The following is a 23,483-nucleotide window of genomic DNA, read 5'->3' as shown; positions in this document are numbered from 1 at the left end:
GCCCCTGAGGCCCCTTCCCCAGAGGTAGACCTGCTGAGTGATCCAGACTTGAAAACCCACACACCACACCTTGTGAGGCCACAAGCTTTTATTGCTGGGGAGGGAGGTGACCCAGGAGTCTCCCCTGGGGCTCAGGTGCATGTAGCGGTGTTACCCACGGGGCTCGGCCATGTGAGAGGCACTGGCAGGAGCAGGGTCTGGGTTCAGAAGAAGCCAAGCTGCTTTTTCTCCTGCTGCTGCTTCCACTTGGCCATGCCGTAGAATTCCTTCTTGGACTTGCCAAAGATATCTTGGAAGTCAGAGTCTGAGAGATAGAACTGTGGGCGAGGGGAAGGTGAATGCAGGGAAGGGTGTCAACTGAGCCCAGAATTCTGTCCCACCCAGAGGTGTCATCCCAGGGCTCAAGGCTCTCCTCTCCCATCTCTCTCTGCCCATCACCGCATCTGGAACACACGTCCCCCCAGACAGCTTGCTCATTCCCACCATCAGTGTGGGTCCTAGGTGCTTCCAGCTTAATTTTAGGTGCATCAGTGCTGGGGCAGTGAGTGGCAGGGGAGGCTCAGGCACCTACCTCCTTTTGGGCCGGGTCCACGCCCTTTGGCAGGCTCTTGGCGGGCCGGTACATCAACTGTTCGCGGGGCAGGCCCTTGTTGCTCATGGAATTGGGGCTGCTGTGGTTGGTGCTGGTGCTGGTGTTGGTGCTGGTGTTGGTGCTGGTGCTGGTATTGGTGCTGGTGCTGGTGCTGCCACCACCCGCCTTGGGGCCCAGCTGCAGATCATTTTCTGATCTGTCCTGGGAGCTCTTGTGGGCCTGCAGGGCCACGGAGCCTGGCCTGCTATTGTTTGGCCATCTAGACAGCCGGAAGTTGTTGATTTCCTGTCCATAGAGGGGACTCAGACTGGGGGTGATGGGGGAGAGGCTCCCACGGGGAGGCCATACTGAGCCCACTGGCCCTCTTTCTCCCACCTGCAACCCCCGCCACCTACCAGGGCCTGGCTCCTTCCCTGCCCATTCTGCCCACCTGGACCATGCCAACTGAGCCCAGACCCTGGGGAAAGCCTGGGAGGCCCCAGTACTCACTGCTGTTATCTCAGAGATGGTAGAACTTGCTTCCAGGCTGCCCTCCACCAACTCCCTATAGGACTGGTTGTTCTGGGGACAAGAATCAGAGTGGGGGTGAGAGGGAATGGTACCAATGGGACCCAGGAAGGGGTCTGAGGACAAGACCAGGTCTCTCTAACCCACATTGGAGGACCCCCAGCAGGGCAGTGCCTCCTCTCAGTCTGCCCAGGGCAAGCCCCCTCCCCTGGATTAGGGTGGAGCTGGGGGTTCAGACCTCACTCTCAGTCCACTTGTAGGGGTCCCAGTCGAGGAACCATCCAGTGAAAGTGGGAGGCTCATGGCCCTGCTTGATCAGCACAATGGGTGCAGCCTGGTTCCTCCCAGCTGGGTGGGTCTTCAGGTATTCCTGGCCCCAGGCCACTGCCGCCTGCTTCCGCTCACTCGAAGCTTTCCCGAGCCACAGGAAGATCTGGGCCACAGAGGGGGCCTGGCCTTGGGTGGGGGGAGGGCCTGCCCAGAGCTGACTGCTTCCTTCCCACCCCTGTTTATCAAATGGTCTCAGAGCCCCCAAAGCACCAGACACACAGCAGGTTGGCCACCATATCCACACATCCATAAACACTCCAGAAGGTCACAGGCATATATGTATGACTTCAATCCACAATATTTATTGAGTGCCTGTTGTGGACCAGGGGATTCAGTAGTGAAAAAAAAAGACAAAAATCCTTGCCCTTGTAGAGCTTTCATTTTATTTGGGAGACAGGAAAAGAAAGAAAATATGTAATATATCAGATGGAGAAAAAGTCAGGGAAAGAAGATAAGTGTGGTGATGGGGAGATAATGGAATTTTAAATTAAAGGCAGGGAGAGCCTTACTGGGGAGGTGACATGGAGTCAAGATCTGAGGGAGGTGGGGGAGCAAGTCATGTGTATGTCTGGGGAGAAAGTGTTGTAACCAGACAAAACAACCAGTGCAAAGGCCCTGAGCATGCCTGGCATTTGAGCAGCACGGAGGCCATTGCTGCTGAAGCAGAGCAGGCACTGGAAAAGTGGGAGCAAATCGGGCTAGAGAGTTGGGGTTGCCGGGCCATGCAGGGCTGTAGTAAGGGCTTTGGTTTTGTTCTGAGGGACATGGGAGTCTGCAAGCCTCATCACATTCACACAGTGTCATAGACAGTGACACAGACACATGGACACAATCATCCATTAATCACAGCTACACAGACACAATCATCCATTGCCACAGCCAGATAGCACATAGACATAGTTGTGCATAAACACAGCCACACTTGATTACACAGTCCCACACATCCAGCCTGAAAAACACAGGTAGCCCGAAAAACCACTGCATCTAGCCACAAAGGAACAATTAGCCACGCAAATACCGTCACTCAGTCACACACTCAGCCTCGCCCGTTGTGGCTGATCTGGTCACTTACACAGGGTGTTACTTGACCACACAGCCACATACACAAAGGCAAATGCATCACACATACGTACACGGACAGCCATTCAATTTACAGTTGTTCACTTGACATTGACACATGTCAGCCCCAGGCAGTCACCTGGAGCCACACACCATTTGAAGGCACAGGGAGTTACATATAACTACAAAGCCAGTCACAATCACGCACAAGGTCCAGACACACAGTCGTAGTCTCCCAAAGGCTGACTGTGACAGAGTCATCCACAGTATCACATTCATGGTGACACACTCGCACTGTCACGCAGTGTCACACAGTCACACATACTCACTGGCAGCCTACATGCAGTCAGATGGTGAGAAATACACAAAGACACAGGCGCACACCAGTTACACAGAGACAGACACACCCCAGTAGGCTGGGGTGGCCACCTCACCTCCTGCCAGGTGTCTAGTAGCATGACATCATGCTTGTCCAGGTCCTCTTGGCTAAAGAATACCAATTCCGTGAGGACCAGGTGGCCATTCTGGCTGAAGCACTCGAACAGCCGTGGCTGGATGCTGGCGACGTCCTCGGGGAGGCTGGCCAGAGTGGGCAGAAGGCTGGGACTGTGCGGCCTGGCCAAGCTAGCCCTCAGCACAGGGGCCCCTACCCCAGGGGCTGGGCCCTCCTCTGAGCTCCACCCACCCTGCAGTTTAGTCCGGGAACACCCGCCCTGCTCTTCTCTGGGCCTCAGTGACCCAGAAAGGAGAAAGGCAGTGGGAAAAGCAGACCGGGATTTCGTCTAGCTCCAGCCAGCTGTGGCACAGCTGCCACGTGAGTTTTCCCGGGAGTAGGCACCAGAAAGGGCTGGCTGGCTGGCTTTGTGGGTGGGCCTGAGCTGGAGCCCTGCCATCCTTGGGAGAGAGGAGCCCCTGGTCCCATCCCTGGCTGGGATGGCCTCAGGCCCAAGGTGGGAGGGGGGAAGTTAGGCTGAGAGAGGGCCACAGTAGTACTTAGGAGCTCAGGAGACTTGGGGGGAGAGCGGTGCATAAACCAGGCCCCCAGGCAACACAGAGGGGTCCAGGACTCAGCTCCCTCCTCCTGTTGAGGCCTCGTTCTGCCCTACCTCGGACACACACCCTTGTGCATTTACACCCTTGTGCATTCTTGCACACTCCACATACGCGCGCGCGCACACACACACACACACACACGCGGTACCACCCTCCTGGGGACTGTGCGGTTGGGGACCGGCTTCTGCTATTGGTCCGAGACTATGGCCATGCAGGGAGCACATTCAGCCAGCAGAGGACACCCCTGCCCTGCATCTTCCCATCCAAGTTAGGGCGGCTGGGAGTGAAGGGGGCGGGGCTGCGCTCCTGGGAGCCCCTGGGGTGGGGAGCCAAGAGTCCTCGGTTCTAGTCTGGCTCCTCAAGCTCTACGTGTGACCCTTAGTTAGTCACCCCACCCTCTTTGGGCCTCAGATTCGTCCCTCGTGTAAGGAGAACACCCTCCTCCCACCCTGTCACCTCTTGTTGCTGGGGTAGGGAGCCTGGCCTCCCAGGGCCTCCCAGAAGCAGGGAGGCTCCTGACCCTCCAGCACTGTTTCTTTGTCCTCAATGTCCTCAGAGATGACACTGACTACCCTCCGCGCCATCTCACGCTGGTCACCGCTGCAGCCCTGGCAGGCAAATGGTTGCGTCAGGCCCTGCAGGGAAGGGGTCTTCACCTCCAGTCCCACAGCTGCCCACGCGCAGGGGCCTGAGTCAGGGGGCCTAAGCCGATGGGAGGGCTGCATGAACAAGGGCTCACCCTTCCTGCCCCTCCTGGCCTCTGTCTCCCCAGCTGATCAGGGTCACAGGGACTGGGACCCTCTCTGGGACTCCCAGGCTTGGGGATCATTTACGGTTTATACTGACGATCAGAGAAAATTCTGGCAAACTGAACTAGGTTTCTTCCTTGTCAAAGAGACTTGGAAAGATGCAGGCTCCCTGCTCAAGGCAAGAAGGAGGGAGGCAGCCTGGGCCTAAGCCTAGCTCTGACCTGTGGACCCCCAGGTCCACCTGTTACCTTATAACTTCCCCCAGGTTCAAGAGGGGACACATACCCCCAACCCCCTCCAGGCCTATCTAAGGTTGGGCTTGAAGTCTGCATCCCCTGTGGAGTGGCCCCATCCCTGCCTGGCGCCACTGCCGCGGGCGTGAAACAAGTGGTCAGTGTTGGTGGTACCTTCCCAAACCAGAGGTAGCAGATGCTGGCTGTGACCAGCAAGAAGATGTCACTGGAGTTGAGGGCTGAGGCCCGGGCTGGCACCTCCGTGGTCCTGGTGCTGTAGCTTTCGGTGCCTTGCACGTGGAAGAGCCTTGTGGCAGATACTGGCTGCCCCTTGCCACTGTGCCCAGCGCTCCCCTATAAAGAGAGCTAGGCATCAGCTGGGGCAAGGGGCCCTGGGGGCCAACCCCCCTGTCCCAGTGGGGGACAAACTGCCTCAAGGCCCAGGGGTCCCTTTCTTGAAGCCACTACTGTTTTCTAGATCCTCTGGGTGTGGAGTGTGAGGATCCCATTGCCTAGGATAGAACCAGGCCTTTCTAAATGGATTCCCTCACCCCATCTCCAAGGGGTCAGGGCATAGTTCCCCCAGGCTTGAAGGCAGAAAGTGGGGACTGGCTTTGCCCGTGTGTGACCGCAGGCAAGGTCCTGGCTTTCAATTAAACTTCCTCACCTGCACCCCTGCTTTGTGGCTGGCTCTGAGGACTGGGGGAAGAAACTTAGGCAGGGGCCACCCTTGGAGCTCCTGGGCCTTGGACAGCACCAAGAAACCAGAGTGCGATGGGGATAAGCTGGGCCCTTGGCCCAAAGAGCTGTTAGCATGTGCATAATAAAGGTCATTGGCACATGGAGGAGCCATGAGGCTGTGGCCACAGCAGCAAAGGAGGGTCCTACCAGGAAGACCACCAACTGGCCCTGGAAGATGGCAAAGAAGTGGGGGGGCTCGCTGCCCATAGTCACACGCTCTTCCACCAGGGCTCCATGGTACCGGAGGTCCAGCTCCTCGGCTTTACTGTTCAGGGCCTTTATCTCCTGTGTGGTGGCCTGGTGGCCCTGCAGACAAGGGTGGGGAGGGCCTGGAGCAACTGTTAGATACCATTCTCAGATCTTCAGCTCTGAGGCTGGAAGGTGCCTGCCACCCACCCCTCGGGCCTGCGCACCTGCCACAGGTACAGGATGTACTGGATGTGACCCATCCTCTGGTATGTGTAGAGGACAAGGTAGCAGTTGCCTGTATAAAACTGTCCATGACGCTTGGGGTCCACAGGCTGCCTGTCTAAGTCCTGGATGCACCACACCTGGGAGACAGGGGACCAATGGGCACAGGTGGCTCTTCCATCTGAACTCACCCTGTGCCTAGCCAGAAAGTTCTCCTCAGCCTCATCTGCGCAGGCAAGGGACTCACCCCCAACTCTGCACCTACCCTGTGCTCTGTGCTGGGCTTGTGCAAGGGTCTGCAGGTGACCCTTTCTCCCATGGGGCCCTGGGACCCACCGCACTTGTGCAGACCTGCTCTTAGCGAGGACTCTGAGTTGGCCTATGGTGCCTGGGACAGACAAGTGGTGAGGACTCTGGAGGCTGCCAAGGTAAACCTGCCCCCTGCCCCACACCACCCCCACCCTGACCCCACCAGCCACAGCATGGGTTAGGGACAGACAGGTCCTGGCAGAACTGCTCACTGCTCAGGCCGGGGCAGCGGAAGCTGGGCAGAAAGAAGCTAGGTCTTAGGGCTCTTGGAAGACTTCCCTTTTTTCAAGGATCACTTGAAAATACAAAGCCTGTTCAAAGACTGAAATAAATATACTTCCTCACACTTAACAGCGTGATTTCTTGTTCCTGTGGGCAGCGAGCATGGGCTCTGGAACCAGGCAAACCTGGTCCAATCCTAGGTTGGCCCATGTTGGCAGTGAGACCTTTCTGAGCTTCAGTTTTTCCCACCTGTAAAGTGGGGCTAACAACGCCCACCTTGACATGGCAGGAAACAATGCCTGGGCATCCTGTGCCCACATAGAGCCTGACAGCTCTCTCTGGGGAAGGTCTCCTCCCGACCAGAGCATCCAGAATCCTGCCTTTTGCAGAAAAGGCTGAACATACACCATACACTCCAAACATACACCACCCAGGGGCAGCACTTGCCTGGCAGCCAGGCCTCCTGGCTGGGGCCTCCCCTACCTTCCTGTCTACTCGCCTTTGGCTTGTGACCTGGGCCACAGAGCCTCCTTCCTCCTCTCCCTGTCCCTCCTCTCTGCTTTCCTGTCTCCCTCTATCTCCCTAGCTGTCCCTCTGTCTCTCCCTGTATGGCCCATCTCTCCCGGTTCTTCATCGCACCCCTCCCACCGACAGCTCTCTGCCTCCTCCCTCCTCTCTTTCTCAGTCTCCTCTGTGTCTCCATGTCCCCCTTGCCGTCTTCCTCTCCCCCTGCCCCCTTTTCCTCCCCACCTTGCCCTGTCTCCTCCTATCTCTGGCTGTCCTCACTCGCTGCTTCTGTCCATCCATATTAGGGCAATTGTAGGAGGAACCTTTGGAGGAACAATATTTTCTCTGACCTTGACCTACCTTGAGAACTAGAACCCCTCACATAAGCCCAGCAGTCCCAGAATCCCACAGCATCCCCATACCAGCCTTGGGATCGATGGGACCACAGTTTTTGCCCCCATTTTATAGAGAAAAAAAAAACCTGCCCTGGGGCTCAAAGGAATTAGAGGCTCTGCTCAGGGGTGTAGCCAACCTTTCAAGGTGCAGCTCTGTCCTGTGTACAGAACCTGGAAGTGGTCCCCAACCCCTCCGTCTCCAGAACAGGAGTCTGATGGTGCGTGACGGTGCATTGGGGGTTGGGTGTGTGGGGCTGTGATTGACTGTGTCCCCGTGTGGGCGCGTCCCTGTGGGTTCCTGGTTGTACGTGACCAGTCATGTGTGATATAGAATTTGCACAACTGATTCTTGCTGTTGTGTACTGGGCCGTGATTACGTGCAATTACAAGGTGTTTGTGTGTCTATATTAGCATGCAGATGGCTGTGTCATACACATGGCAAAGGGCACAGGAAGCGTCCGAGCGTTACCGTGTTATGTGAGTGAGCAGCCATGTGTGTATGAAGCATTAAGCGTGCCATGTGCGAGCTGGCTCTCGGAGGGGTTTGCACGTCTGCACATACCCCTGGGCGTCCCTTTCGGTGTGTAGATGTGTACTTGAAAGTAGCTGGGTCGCTTTAGCAGCCATACTGTTCACCTGGAGACACAGCCTACCCCTGTGTGCCCATGTCCCCTCCCCTTGCCCCGCGCCCGGCCAGTGCCCTCACCTCCACCTTCCCGGAGCCGTCGTCCACCATCCTGAGCTGGGCAGCTAGCTTAGGTTGGCTGCGCAGCAGGCCCATGTCCAGCTTTGCCTGACTCAGTTTACCTGAGGGTGGGGCAGAGGGTGTCACAGGCGCCTACTGCCCTACCCCAGCTCCACAGCCCCATGCTGGCCCCCACCTGGCCCACCCACCCTTCCAGAAGCCTCCTGGGGCCACGCCCCACCACCCAGTCGGCCAAGGCTCTGGGTGCCGCCTCGGCCCCGCCGCCCGCTCACGGTTCGGTCCGAGGTTCTTGCCCGAGTGCTGCCCGTCAGACCAGGTCCGGAAGAGCTGCTTGAAGGCCGCGGACTCGGCGCCGTGGCTCAGCACCTCCACGTTGGTGTAGGTCGGGTAGCCCTTGGCCTGGATGAAGCGCTGGGGCGGGGGCTCCGTCAGGCCTGCGCCCGAGGCCCCTGCTCCGCTCCACCCGCAGGACCCCGCTGCTTGGGCTGCCAGCCCAGCACCCAGCACCCTGCACCCAGCACCCAGCACCCAGCACCCAGCACCCAGCACCCTGCACCCAGCACCCAGCAGCTGTGATTAACCGAGCTCACAGCCTGCTTTTTGGAGCTGGCTTTATCACTACCGACTTCTTCGAGGTCTCTGAGGACAGGCAGGGTCCCCTTAGTCTCGGCTGGCCATGACAGCCAGCAGGCCCCAGGGGTGCCCAGGGCGCTAGGCTCCTCAGACCTCAAGGCAGAGCGTCCTTTGACATACGGTTTCTTGGGTGCTAACTGGTCCCCCCATCAGGGTTCCTGGGGCAGACTACATGCCTCCAGCGCCCCAGAGAGGGCCCGGTGCTGCCCTCCTCAGACACAGCTGTCTCTCCTCCCTCGGTCAGGGAGACCTGTCTGCAGGCTTAGACCCAGGCAGGGCCATGTCCTCCATCAGACAGGCTCCCAGGGCAGGACTGCTTCCCTTTCAGACCCAGGACAGGGATGTCCCCTAGCTTAGACTTCAGGGTAGGACAGTTTCCTCCCTCAGACCCCAGGGAAGGGCTACCTCCCCCTGGAATATGTGGGCCAGCATATGTCCCTCTGAGACAGGGCCCCACAGCCTCACCAGAGCCAGGCGGAAGGAAGCCTTTTTCTCCTCCTGGCTGGACCTGAGTCCCTGCCACACATAGATCCTGCAACCCCCGTGGTCTAGGATGTAGCAGTCCTGGGGGCGAGAGTGGGGCTGGTCTGTAGGTGGTCCAGGCTGGGTAGGTTGTGGGGTGGGAGGGGATGGATGGGGTGACTGGGGCCTCACCTCCTCATGCAGTAGGTCTTGGGTCAGCAGGTGGGCCGCCACCTCCTGGATCACCAGATCCTTACCCTTCTCGTAGACACTGGAGGACAGGCATCCAGAAGTGGGCAGCTCAGCCTCTTCCTGGCCTGGCTCTACTCTAGCCACATTTAGCCCCCCACCCCCCACCCCCACCCCAAGGCAGAGGCATGGGGGCTGGGGTCCTGAGTCGAAGTCTTGGCTTCACTGCAGCCTTGCTGTGGAGCCTTAGGCAACTACCTGGCCTTCTCAGGGCCTTAGCTGCCCTGTCTGCACCATGGGTTCCTCTGAAAGGCAGCCGTGCAAGAGTATAGGTGGGGCCCAAGGTCCCAGATGGCCTGCCCCAGAAGCCCATGAGCCTTTTCTGGAGGGCTTTCTAGAGACCCTGTGTTACTGCTGTATTGGTGGGCATGCAGGCCTGGCCTACCCCACCCACCCTGCCCACTCCCAAGGTCTGCTCACTGGTAGAGGTAGACACGGGCCTTCTGCAGCTGGTTAAAACTTTTGTTGGGCAGGGTGGTGTACAGGCTGCCCACTCGGTGGCCCAGCACAGCTTCCATGATCTCCATGAGGCCAGAGGCCTCGGCCTCGTCGTCCACCACGCCAATCTGCGCACGACCAGCGCGCTCCCTGTCCTGGAGGCTGCAGGTCAGGGCCAGGGCCTGCAGGAGAGGACTGGCAGTCAGGGCTTCCACAGCATGCTCTCCCTCCCCCCTCAGACGGTGTCCCAGGTCCTTCCTGTCACTGGTCAACTCCCAGAGGCTGGGGGAGGGTGTCCCCCTATCCTGGCATCCAGAGGTACCACCAGTGCTGGGTCTGGACTCCACTTACACCTAGTAGTCGCTTTTCAGGTTGGAGTGGAGAGCCAGGCCTCCCTCCTGGGGTGGCTGGAGAATGGGCACCTGGAGGACCAGCCCCTCCCCAAGTCCTGCAGCCCGTAGTTTCCAGGGCAGACACTGACCCGTGCCTTCTCGGAAATGCTGCTCTTGGGCCCGTTCCACTGGATCATCACCTTGCCCAGGTCCAGCAGGAAGATGTCGTCCTTGTTAAAGCTTTCCCAGGAGAGCTCCACCTGCCGGAGCCAGAAGGGGAGGGAGACAGGTGCCATACCACCAGCACCCAAGTGGAGGGGCACCACAGCCTGTCCCTGCCTCCGAGAGTGTGCGTGAAGCTGTGTGCAACTGTATGTACGTGTGACCATGACATTGCTGTTATGGTGTGCAGACAGGTATCTGTGTGACCGTATGACACCTGAGGCTGTGGCTGTGTGCACCTCTAGGCACGTTGCCTGTAGGTAATGCTGCATTTCATAGGTGTACATGACTGTGTCACTTTTCACTTAATGCATGTCTATATGCACACATGTATACAATTGGGGTGTACATGTTTACCCATGTGTGTAGATGCATGTGTACCAAATACGAATAAGTGTGTAAGCTCATGGGTGGCCGAGTATGAAAGTATGTGTGCCTGTGCGGGGAACAGTGTATTATCTACGGATAAGCATAGTTATCATCCAGACAGTGAGTGAAAGAAAAGACTTAAATAATTATTCCAGGAAGACAGGCAAAACCTGGGGCCTCATAGTATCTGTGTGTGAGCAGGGACGTGTGGGCATCTGTGGGTGGCAGAGTGTGAGCCTGTGTGGGGTTGTCTTTGAGTCACAGGGCTGTCACATACCATGTAGACAGTAACATGCACAACTCAGGCTCATTCACATCACAAGCATCAAACACCTGAATGTTCATTACACCCAGTTCCTGCCAGATGGCAGCGGAATGTCTTGTTCTACCAAGGCTGGTATTTCCCATTAATCTCCAGAAGTGGAGGTAAGGTGCACTCTGTTCGCGATTGCACGAGGGCCTGCAATGAACTAGAGTGGCCCCAGGGGTAACAGCGGGAGACAGTGTGTGCGCCTATGGGTGACAATGACAACATGTATGAGAATGTGAAGGGCTGTGCACCCCCCACCCCAAATCATGCTTCTTGCCCTAGTTCTGCCTATAAGGACCACCCAGGTGCACCAGCTTGTCTGCCTCGCTGCCCCCCTCCCAGCTTCTTGATATGGCCATAGATGGATGAAGACGCCGAGGGTCAGAGGAGCCCTGGTGGGGGTGGCACTAAAAGCCTGACTCTGCCTTCTCTCTCCTCAGTCAAGATGGGCCAGCCGGGAATTGGGTACTAGACTTATTAGGGTGATCACTTCATAAGTTATATAAACGTCGGATCACTATGTTGTACACCTGAAACTACTATACTACTGCATGTCAACTGCAGTTGAAAAATAAATTTTTAAAAAAGATAGGCCATCTGGGGATGACAACACCCTGGTGGTCCCCCCCATTCCCATGGCACCCTCCGCACGGCCCTATACTTCAGTGCACGAAGTCTGAGCGGGTCCAGAGGTTAGGTGGCATCCCTGGCATCCTCACCTCAGTGGCTGACGCATGCTTCCTCCCTTTGATGCGCAGGAGTCGCTGGATGTTGTACATGTTGGTTTCTACATGCTTGAGGTCAGAGGCTAGGCCTCCCTTCCTGTAGCTGGGGGGGAAATGGGGTGCCATGTAAGACCATACACTGCTATGTGCGGGAGTCAGTGCAGATGTGAGCACATGCATACACACATGTGGGGACATGCATGTGCCTGCTTAATACATGTGTGCAAGCATATATGAGCATGTGTACAAGCACATGGCTACATGTGGTACAGGAGTATGCATGTGTTTATCCGTGTGTTAATATGTGGACATGCATGTGCATATGTACATGTATACCTGTGGGGGCATAATGTGTTATCTTTTTATCCATGTGAGTACAGATGTGAGTGTGTGGAATTCAGGAAACAACATATATGTGTGTAGGTGGACATGACTATCCATGTATGTGTGTAAGTGTGCCTATCTATAGATATAGAAGTAACATATATAGAAGTGGCATGTTTCCTGCGTGTACACGTATACATGTGTGTGTGTTCATATATATACTATATGCATGTATTAGGTTCAACTGTATGAAACAGAAATGATTGAATTTCCTATAGTTCAACCTAATATTTTACAAATATTAATTTAATAGATATTTCAAGAAATTTATAGCAAATACACATTTCTAGTGGGAACAGTAACATAAAAGCAAACTCAAATAAACATGGGTGTCCACTCCTGGGTGTATACCCAGGAGGAAGGAAAACATGTGTCCACACAAAAACTTGTATACAATGATGGATGTTAAGTAAACATAGCAGTGATCATTTCACAGCACACATCAGTCAAACCGTTACGCTGTACACCTTAAACGGATACAGTGGTGAATGACACTTATATTTCAATAGAACTAGGAAAGAAACTTGTATGCAAATGTTAATGGCCGCATTATCCATAACAGCTAAACAGTGGAAACAACCCAAATGTCCATTTTGGGATGAATACCTAAATAAAACGTGGCGATCCATATACTGCATGTTACATAATTCCACTCATATGGAATGTCCAGAATAGGCACCTCTGGACAGACGGGGGCAGGGAGAATTGGGGGGCAGTGGGGTGGCTGAAGGGCCTGGGGCCTCTTTTTGGGGTGATGAATATGTTCTAAAACTGGTGGTTGCACAAATCTGTGAGTATACTAAAAATCACTGAATTGTGACTTTCAGTGGCGAGTCATATGGTGTGATTTGCATCTCAGTAAGGATGTCAGCCGCCCCCAAACACCCTACACGCCAGGGGTGAGGGACACGGTCGCCCACCCCGCAGCCCCCTCACTCACATGACCCCTGGGCGGAAATAACTGTAGAAGCAGTCGGACTCGTGGCCCTGCACCTCGCGGTGCTGCACTGTGGCACTGCCCAGGCTCTCCTGCAGGAGCTGCACGAAGGCCCCCGCCTTGCTCTGCGCCTCCGCGTCCGTCTTCTTGCCGATCCAGTAGTGCAGGTCCTTGGCTGCCCCCTGCGCGGCCTTCAGGCTCTGGGGGAGGCAGGGCCCAGGTGTTGGTGGGGGTGTGAGGGGAGGGAGCTGAGGTTCCAGGGCGGGGGAGTGGACACCGAGGTCAAGGTCCAAGATGTGCCAAGGGCCTTGGGGAGACTGGGCAGGGGATGTGGCCTGGGGAGGGAAGGGCTACGTGGCCTCAGAGGCAGCAGCTCCCTTGTGGGGTGCGATTCTAGGGTCTCTGCCCCGTCAGGCTCCCCAGCGGGGCCACGCCCCCTCGGACACGCTCCCCAGCGCTCACGTGCAGGACGATGTAGCAGTGCTCCTCGAAGAAGTTCCCGTAAGACTGCTCGGGCACAGGCACCATCTTCAGGTTCTGGGAGAGGAAGGTACCTAGTGACGACCCAGGAGATGTCCCCAAACCCCACCCCACCCCACCCCACCCCCACCCCCATGGCCCTCTGGGGCCAGGGGCGACTCTGAGTTGATGCCCAGGAGAAGCCTAGTTCCAGAGATCACACCCTTTCTGCGGCACTGACACGGCTGTCTAGCCGTGCCCCTCACCTCAATGATCCATACGTTGAGGGCCCTATGGCTCTCGATGTCGGGGATGTCCTCAATGTCCATCCTGGGTCAGACAGGAGTGAGGAAGGAAACAAGAGCCAGAGTTCTCAGACCCTGGCCTCCAAGCAAGGACTCTCCCTGCCTACGGCTCTCCAAAGCTCCTTCACATAGCGCGTGCCTTCCATTAGTAGGGCTCTAGGGACACCCAAACGCCAGCAAACCAGGGCAGGTACTGCAGACGTCGGCACAGAGAGGCTTTGTAAACAGGGACTTGGTTTGTCATCCGTGGTTATATTCTTGAAACAGGACTGAGCTCTGTGGACAGGGATAGGCTTTGAACATAGGGATGACCTCTGCAGACAGACAGAGTTAGAAACAGGCTGTGCAGACAGACAGAGGATCTGCAGTCAGGACAGTCACAGTGGACAGTGGTAGGTTATGCAGACGGGCCAAGGCTCTGCTAGTAAGCACAGATTCTGCGGGCAGGGACAGCCTCTGCAAACAGCAACAGGCTCTTGAAACAAGGCTGAATCTTGTAGACACAGACAGCTCTGCACACATGGACAGAGCTGCAAATAGGCATAGGTTTTGTGGACCATTAGGAACGGGCAATGCAGAGAGACAGCACCTGCAGCGAGGGAGAGGCTGTGTGCATAGAAAAAGGCTTGGCGCACAAGCACAGTTTCTGCAAACAGGGACGACCGCTTCCTCAGACAGAACAGGATATAACGGGCACAGGTTCTCCTAATGACAGTGAGGTCTGTAGGCAGGGACAGTCTGTGTGTATAAGGACAGCCTCTGCAGAGGGAAATTCAGACAGGCTGCAAACAAGCAAAGCTGTGGATGCTGAAAAAGACCCTGCAGACAGTCACAGGTTCTGCAGGTATGGAGGAGCTTTGCAGCTGGGAAGGGCTTTTCGAATGCGGTCCAGGACAAACCCTTAAGACAGGAGGGTAGACTTTGCTTAAGGAACAGACTCTGCAGAGATGGGCAGGGAGATGGATAGTTAAGGTCTGCAAACAGGCACAGCATCTTCAGTCAGAGAAATACCTCCCAGACCAAAGCAGGCTTTTTTTTTTTTTTTTTTTTAAAGAATAGCTTATTGATTTTTAGAGAGGAAGGGAGAGGGGGAGAGAGAGAGAGAAACATCAATGTGAGAGCGCAACATAAATTGGCTGCCTCCAGCACATCCGCAACCTGGGCATGTGCCCTTGACCAGGAATTGAACTGGCAACCTCCTGGTGCATGGGACAACACCGAACCAACTGAACCACACTCGCCAAAGCAGGCTCTTAAAAGAGGCAAAGGCTCTCTAGGCATGGCCAGGCTCTGAACGCAGGGACAGCATCGGGAGGCAGACTGGAAGCCGGACTCCAGGGAGGTGGGAGCGGGCTGGGCAAACATTCATAAACTTGACAATGAGACCCAGGCTTTGAAAAAAGAGAAAGGCCTCTAGAGACAGGCTTTGCAGAGAGGGAGAGGGTGTGTAAGCCCACACAGGCTCTGCAAACAGACAGGCTCTGTTATCAGCGAAAGTTTCTTCAGAGACGGCAGGGTTTGCTGAAAGCAGCTGGCAGGAAAATGAGCTTTGTGGTCAAGCACAGATGCCCCAGACATGGGCCAGATCTTGAAACAGGGCTGGGTCCTGCAGAGAGCCCGGGCTCCGCAAACAGGCACAGGCTTTCTATAAAAGGATGAGTTCTGGAGAGAGAGAAAGCTCTGTAAACAGGGACAGGTCCTGCTAACAGGTACATGGGGAATTGGGAATAAAGTGTGCAGGCGGCACAGGTTCTGTGAACTGGGATGTGCTCTGCAGAAAGTCACAGGTGCTCCCAGATGGACACAACGATCCTGACAGTGATAAGCTCTTCATAGGAATAGGTCCTGCAGGCAGACATAGTTTCTATCCAGGGAAATCTAGGCAGAGGCCTTGAAAAATGTCATAGATGGGACAAACAGGGCTCAGGTTCTGCAGACAGAATCAGGCTTTGAAATAGGATCGGACCGCAAAGAGGGGCATTGTCTGGGGACAGACACTTACTGCAGAGGAAACAGGTTCTTCTGACAGGGGCAGGTACATAGGCAGAGCTTTGCGAACAGGAAAAGCATCTTTAGGCAGAAAGACGTGGGATGGACAGGGAAAGGCTGTACACGCAGGGCAGTGTTCTGCAGCCAAGCCAGTCACATACGCAGGGAAACAGGGACGGACTGTCTAAAAAGACCCAGGTTCTGCAAAAAGAATCTGAAAATAGGATCAGGACAGACACAGGCTCTGCAGACAAGACAAACGTTCTGCAAACTCGGGACAGACTCTGCACACAGGACCGTCTCTGAAGACCGTGGCAGGCGGCAGGCTTAGCCGACGTGAGCGGGCCGGGCGAGTCAGGCACGAGCGCTCTTAATCCTGGAAACGGACCCGAACGGGTCACACACACACACAGACGGCAAACAGACACGGGCTCTGCGGACAGCGACTTCGGTCCCCTGAGCCTGTGCTCCGTGCTTCCGAGCGTGCACAGGAGAGAGAAGCGTGGAATGAGAGGTACCTGGGCGGGAACGAGGCCCTCAGTCTGTTACATCTCCGCAGGTGACTCGACTACCCAAGGCTTCTCTGCACCGCTCTTCCAGAAACCTCTGTGTGAGGTCTGCTCATTCCTTCATCTGGGGAAGTCCTTTCTACATCTAACCTAAATTCTGCTAGCTGCACCTTTTCTTCTTTATGCTGCTTTGCTCACCAGACCCAGAAGTCACTCCTTTCTGAATTCCTCCTTCCTAGTGGCCCTGGCTCAGTGTTAACTCCCCTCCCCTCCCCGCTCCCCCGTCTTATCAGCGGGACAGGACGAACACCCTTGGCTCTGCTGACCCTGCGTGACCAGGGGAAACCGGAGGAGCAGAGATACAGAGTTGCAGAAGCAGAGGCATGGCCTGACAGGTGAAACAAAGCAGGTCCCCAAGGGCAGGACTGGGGCCCTGGTGAGCTCACAGTGCCCTGGGAAACACCCAGCGTCTCAAAGAGGGCCACGGTGGCCCTGGCGGTGTGTGTGGGGAGGGGGAGGGGAGGGACCAGGTTTGCTGAAGCCTGGGACCCCTAGGTATGGATTCCTGAGGCCAGGGGCTTGTCTTATTGACTGTCGGCTCCCAGCTGCCTGACACCCAGCAGGTACTCAGCAAATAGCTGTTGAATGAATGAAACCTGTGCCCTGCGACTGGACTGAGGGCAAGTGGATGGAGGGAAGTCACCATGAGCTCTAACTGTACCCAGAGCTGCTGTTGTAGTTGATGGCCTGTTGGTATGACAGTGACACGGTGACCATGCAAAGGTGGTCTCAAGTGACCAGGGCACAAGCAGGCAGTGAGCAGAGGCACCAACCCTGAGCTGTGGATCATACAACAGAGTGACAGACAGGAAGGCTGGCTGGACGTGCACAGTGGTCACCATGTGCGACAGGAGAAGTCAAACTAGTGGCCAGAAAGTTGGGACTGGGTTGATTTCACCGGGTGGGGACAGTCTCATGCCTGAGGGGCTGGGAGGGTGCCCCAATATCTAGTTCCAGCTGGGGGGCCAAACTCTCAGGATCCCAGAGCCTGAGGCACTCATCCCCATGTAACCTGTGCTCAGCATTTTCCAACTGGGTTCTGGGGGGATGCTCAGAGGGTGGGGGTCCCCTCTTCCCCCTAGCATCCCCTATTTCCCTTAGGCAGTCCCTTTCTCTCTCAGAGGTCCCTTCCCTCTCCAGAGAGCCCCTCTAACTTGCCAAGCCCTCCCACCCACAGATGGCCCCTTTCCCCCAGGGCACTGCCTTCCATCACCTACCCTGAGTGGGGGCCCCTGCCCTGTGTCCTCTCCCTGTACAGGAAAGTCCCCTTCTTTCCCCTGGGGGCTGTCCCTCCACCGAGGGCCCCTTTTCTCTCCCAGATGCCCAATTCCTCCTCTGATACCCCTATCCCCCCATGCCACCCCCAGTGCCCTTCCTTTCCCCAGGTGCCCCCTCCACACTGCTCTCCTCTCACAATGCGCCCTCTCTTCCCTGCTCAGCTCTCCCCTGGCCCCCTACTCTCCCCTAGATTCCTCTCCCACCCAGGAGCTCCCTTCTCCAGACACTCCCTTCCTTCCCCCAGCACCCCCTCCTCTCCCCAGCATCCCCTCTCCCTACCCAGGCACCCACTCCCTCCTTGGAGCCGCTTCCTCTCCCCCAGGTGCTCAACTTCCTCCTGAGATACCTGTGCAAGGGTGGACCCTGAGGCTACTCTGCCCAGCTTCCAGGAAGGGGGACGGGTGATGCCTGCTGGAGGAAAGGAGGGCTGGGCTGGGTCCCCAAGTGTTCAGACTCTGTGGGTGAAAGAGACCCCCACCCACGTACAATTGCTACTCTCTTCCCTGTCTGTAAGTCGCTGGGCCATGGCCTCCCTGCCCCAACCAGTGTTCTCACGGTCGGGCTCCTCACTGCCTCCCCAGTTCTACCAGCCCCTTGGCAACCCTGAGCCTGTGCCCCCACACCGCACATCCCTGACTCAGAACAACCCCTCCACCCGGTTCCCCCCACCCCCCAGCCCCCGGCCCAGCTGTGCCCGTTGCCCCCTCCCTGCCAGGCCTACCTGCTGGAAACTTCGGGCACCTTTGCCGGCCTGTGGGCAGTGCTGGGCTTGGCACAGGGCCAGGCTCTGCCCACCGCTCCCCCTCCGCTGTAACGCAATCCCGCTCCGCCTGCAGGACACACCCCACCTGCTTGGCGGGCTGGGCATTCAAACTTAGTCAATTGGTTAGACAGTCAACAAATACTGACCCAGCTCTCTGAGAGCCAACCCCTTCCTCAGGGCCCAGGCTGGTCAGCCAGCCACACCTCCTGGGTGCCGGTGGCCCGAGAGCAGGGAATGGAGGCCTGGGCTGGGCCAGGAGGTGCACGTGGACACACCGTGACTTCCCTTCTCTGAGAGCCCGATGGGCCCTTCTTTGTTGTTACTCCTTACACAAGGGCATTTTTTCCATTGATTTTTAGAGAGAAAGGAAGGGATGGGGGGCGGGGATGGGAGAGAGACACATGGATTGGTTGTCTCCCCCCCACTCCCCCAGGTTTCAGGTATGTCCCCTTGACCAGGAATCGAACCCCGGATCCTTTGGGGCTAGGTTGACGCTCTGACCACTGAGCAACACTTGCCAGGGCCCAGAAGGGGCTCTTGATCCCTGACCCCCCAGAAGGCCAGGCCACCCCAGCAAATTTTAGGAGGAAGTAGGACCAGGGCTGGAGGGGCGGGGGTGGCAGTGGGGCTCTGAGACCAGGTCGCTCCAGGAGGGCGGGGTGGGGCGTGGGGGGCGAGGGGGGGCCAGGGCGCTCTAACATCTCTGCTGTTCTCCCTGCGGCCAATTTGGGCGCCACGCCCGCCAGGCACAGCCTCCCCAGGAAGCCCTGATACCCATAGTGGGAGAGGCCAGTCCGCCCTTTCAGTCCACCCGGCTGCCCCCTCCTTTCCTTCCTGACCGTGGGCTGGGCCATGACCCCCTGGTCCCACTGACCTCTTCCGGCCCCGCAGGCCCCGGCCCCCCCCCCCCCCAGCAGCTTTGAGGGCTGTCAGCTGCTACTTTGTTCCCTCCGGCTTATCTCCCAAGGCCTGGCCAGCCAAGGTTAATATTGGCAAAGGCTGCGGGTGGCGGGGTGGGCGGGGCTGCCCCAGGCCCCGCCTCTCTGGTCCCCTGGGCTGCGGGGAGTCCTTTCCCTCGGGTGCACCCCCCCCATGGAGACCCGGCCCTGCTGAGGAGTGTGCCCCTCCGCAGGGTGGCAGGGGGTGGGGCGGGGGGTGGATTCCACTGCCTGGTAAATGCCCTGGCCCCACACCCTTGAGGGGAGCAGCCTTGGGCTCGCGTGGGTCCCCCACATTTGGCTGCAGGCCGCAAAGGAGCAGTGACACGGTCACCAGGGCGCGCCTGGCCTGGCCTGAGAGGGACGCCCCGGGGCCTGAGGCGGAGCTGTGCCCCAGGGGCCTCCACTCTGGGGCCAGACCTCTGCCCCAAGAATGGTCCTAGGTCCCTGCAAAGGAGGCGCGGCTGCCGTGCATACCCGGGAGGGGAGCGTGTGGGGCCACTGCCCCATCCAGACACGGGTGGGCAGGGGAGTCTAGTTCCCTTCCTGGGGCAGTGACCCAGGGCTCCACTGCGCGGTGCTCCACGCTGCTCCCCACCTCAGAGTAAAAGCAGGGAGCTGTCAGCCATGTGGGGCTCTCACCAGAACCCTGCCCCCCTCGCTCCTGCCTTGGGAAAGGTGCTTTGACATACCTGGGTGTCCGGCCTGGAACAGCTTGGGGGGGCCTCCTTTTTCTCAGCCCTGGCTGCACCTTTGAGGCCCACGCCGGGGTTTGGGTTTAAATTGTTGATGTACTTGAGGGATCTGGATGTTTAAGAGCCCTCATGTGATTCTAATGAGCAGCCGGAGCACCTGGGGGTCCAGCGAGCTATCCTGAGATTAGGCTTGGGGCCAGGCTAGTTCGTTGCTCTCAGCCTTGGTTTGGCCGTTGACCCACGGGCAGCCCTGGCACAGGTCCTGCCACGCCATCCTCCCAGATTACTCCGAGGGCTCTGCCACAGCCCCCAAAGCACCCTTTATCCATAAGCTCAACAGGCTGTCAGCACAGGCCCGCTTTCCCCAGCCACTCCTCCCACTCCCGGGCTTCTGGCCCATCCCTTGGTCCTAGAATATATCCTGATGATAAGTGCTCAAACGAACAAAAATATCAGGAGGTGAAATCTCAGTATGCCCGAGTCCCAAGTGGATTCACGGGCAGCCAGTTCTCAACCATTTTCCTGACCGCTTGCATGCAAAGGTGTGAAGCAGTCAGGGCTGGGGGCAAGGGGAGGCAGAGAGGGCTAGGGAGCACAGTGAAGGAGGGACAGAGGGACAGGGACACAGTCGGTCCAGAACCAGGGGAGAAAACTGAGGTGACCTCTTTGGCAGGGTGGCTGGGGCACAGCACAGACTAGCTGTGGGGGATTTGGGTTTTGTCTCTGGGTAAATATTAGGTTTCCTGGGCTGAAACACACTGTCCTGTGTTTGGGGTGAATAACATGCCTGGTAGAACCCTGTATCCCTGTGACAGACAGGACAGAGACTGCAGAACATGATGATCGCAGCATCTCAGCCAGGGTACCCGAGGCTACGGGTTTAGGCACACACAGCGCCTGTGGCTCTCATGGGGTTGGGCGGGGGCTGCAGTTGGAAAGGGCTGGAATCCTTATGGGAGGATGGTGAGCCAGACTGCTTCTGACAAACCGGGGGGCCTAACGTTGGGCAGGCTGGGTCCTTAGCTCCCCCTGGGGTCAAGGTCCGGGGCTCCTGAGATCCTGCAGCCCTGCTCCCATACTCCAGAAGCCGGAGTACCAGGAGACCCAAGGTGCAGGCATGAGGCTGGGCAGTGCGCAGAGAACAGAGGATCGAGTGACAAGAGGCGCTGCCGGTACAGAAGCAGTCCATCCACAAGAGGGCGCAGTTTTACGTGTTTATTTTTGGCAGGCAGGCAGGAAATCATTGCAAATCTCTTGACTAACAATGTTCGCCCCTGAAATGTGCACATTCCACATGTAGTATTTCCCGAGTGATGCTGGATTGCTCATCACATTCAAATGTCCAGCAGAAACCCATGACTACCCAGACACCAGCATCTCCACTACTTGGAGGGGGTGGGGGTGTTAGTCTGCAGAGAAGCTCCCTGGAGAATGGAACAGGAACAGACACCATCAAGTTACAGTAAAATAGGGACAGAGGCAGCCAGTGGGTCTTGCACAGGTAACTGCAAGTGCTCCGAGCTATCCACTCTCCTCTAGCCCTGGCCTGCCACTGTCCATCACAGCACCTTGAAAAGCAGAGGCACAAACGTTATGAGTGTTTGACCATAGGGCTGTGTGGTTCTGGATTTTATTAGAAAGCCATCTTTAAAATACAGGGTTGTAAGATGTTGCCAGGTTACAGACTTACAGATTTCCCTTTTATACGCAAAGTTCAAATGCTGCAACCGTGACAAGTCAGTGTCACCTCCAAAGTCATCTCATCAAAATGGCACCGCATCAAAGGAGCTTCCCCACCAACCATCAGCTGTGACAGGCGGTGGTCTTTTTTATTATACAAACGCACTGTTTACAAACAGCGAATGGGTGAAACCATAGACCAACATGTGGGATTCCAGAGAGATGGAAGACAGAGCAGTCACAACCTCAGATGTGCCTGGGCACCTCCACTCAAGGCCCAGCCAGAGATGTCATAGCATCCTAGGGGCGAGAGTTCACAACCCAAGATATCCTGTCCCAGGTGTTAGTGTAAAAAATACTTGTCCAGAAAACTGTATTTTAACCTGGTACAGAAGGGACCATGGAAACTCAGGTCGTCAGATTTCTCTTTTGGCTAAAGAGTTAGGGATGTTTTGGTAACATGGGAAGTATATGGCACAGAGAAATAGCTAATTGGTTTCAATTCGGTTTTTAAAGCCCACAATTTAATAAAAGGTAATAATTAAAAACAATACCCGTATTTACCTTAAAAAACATAAACCCCAAACATTCATCTCATTTCTTGGCCTTATGTTAGAAATCTATTGCTTCATTTACATGTAGATGATTAAAAATATATATAGATATAGATATTTATTTTGATTATGTACATAAAGCAGAATCAAGGATTAAAATAAAAGTGGGATTTCGGAGTGTGGTCCAATAAGGTGCACAGAATCCAGAACCCGCAGAGGGCTGACTGGTCCTCCCGAGACGTTCTGTGTCTGTGGCAGGAACCGGGCTCGATCCTCAACAGCTCGGCACTGGGTTAGCGCACAGCACGGTTTCAGGAACGGCCGGGTGTAGTGTCTGGCTCAGGCCTGCCAAGTGTCTTCACTCCATCTGGCACTATTTCCAGGTTCTATTCCCCTGAAATATTCTAGAATTTCTGTCCTCTCTGCCCCCCATTCCAAACAAGACCTCGTGATGCACAACAAGGAAGGGGCGCAGGTGAGGGCATAAGGCTCTCATCAGGACCGAGCTCTGTGTGGATTTCAGCACATGACAGACACGTGACCGCAACATTCAAGACATTTAAGGCAGCGGGTTCATTTAATGACTAGTTTTCAAATCAAGGTTATGGCACGTGCACATCTGCCACGTCACTGTCATGATCTGTGGTCATGCCGAGCGAGGGGTTGTTTCTGTTTTAACTGGCATATGGGTTACTGGGTTCAGAATACTCAGAATGTTGGGAGACCTGGTTACCCCTGAATACTTACTTCTGAACGCAGGGCAGTCCACAGACCAAAGAGCTGTTGGGAGGACGTGATTGGCAGCTGGCTTCACTATTTTGTGAATGAAAGCGAAGGAGAAATTTTACTCTGACACCCAACTTCCAGTCTTATTAGCGCCCGTCGCTCCCACCAGAGCTCTGGTGGAGGCCCAACCCACAGAGGACTAAGGCATCGGTGCCAACAAGGGAAGGTTCTTTATAATTATTTGTAAGAGCAATACTTTATAGACTTGTTGTCAAACAAGGAACATGGCACTGCGTAAAACATCTCACTGGGAAAGGCTGCAAAGGGAGCCCTGGCTCCAGGAGGGAGCCCTTCCTCTCCCTGACTCAGGACAATGAGCCTCACATCTAGACAGGCTTCCCCACCCCCGGCTCAGAAATAGGCTGTGCTTCAGAAGAGAAGACTAAGAGGTGGACTTGAGCCACATCGGCGTGGCGGGCGGCTGAGGCCACAGGTTCTCAAGAGAGAACAGTCAGCTCATCGCGGGATCTGATGTTGACTAGTTTAAAATGGACACCACCCTTGTGTGGCATGCTGGCCCTTCTAAACCCCCATGGCCCGTGCCAGGGGAGGGGTGCAGAAGGTGCAGTCTGCAACGGGGTGGGACACCTAT

At 56.2% G+C, this 23,483-nt stretch overlaps 1 protein-coding gene across 1 annotated transcript; it reads right to left on the bottom strand.

Moving 5' to 3' along the window:
• Positions 1-72: 72 nt before the first annotated feature.
• VILL (villin like) lies at positions 73-18,220 on the bottom strand. The gene is made up of 20 exons (XM_081160788.1): positions 18,197-18,220; positions 13,601-13,664; positions 13,338-13,412; positions 12,879-13,075; positions 11,549-11,657; positions 10,078-10,188; positions 9,579-9,778; positions 9,102-9,180; positions 8,913-9,011; positions 8,087-8,225; positions 7,815-7,915; positions 5,678-5,815; positions 5,412-5,570; positions 4,698-4,877; positions 3,998-4,149; positions 2,923-3,067; positions 1,338-1,532; positions 1,082-1,153; positions 572-877; positions 73-317 (listed from the first exon to the last, which is right to left on the bottom strand). The coding sequence occupies exons 2-20, from the start codon at positions 13,661-13,663 to the stop codon at positions 204-206; spliced, it is 2,634 nt and encodes an 877-aa protein (XP_081016914.1). The 5' UTR covers position 13,664; positions 18,197-18,220; the 3' UTR covers positions 73-203.
• Between the last annotated feature and the right edge of the window lie 5,263 nt (positions 18,221-23,483).

The sequence above is a fragment of the Miniopterus schreibersii genome (assembly GCF_964146895.1).
Source record: "Miniopterus schreibersii genome assembly, chromosome: 15".
Classification (NCBI taxonomy): Eukaryota; Metazoa; Chordata; class Mammalia; order Chiroptera; family Miniopteridae; genus Miniopterus; species Miniopterus schreibersii.
The sequence above is the reverse complement of the archived record's forward strand: the minus strand, read 5'-3'. Positions and strand labels throughout refer to the sequence as shown.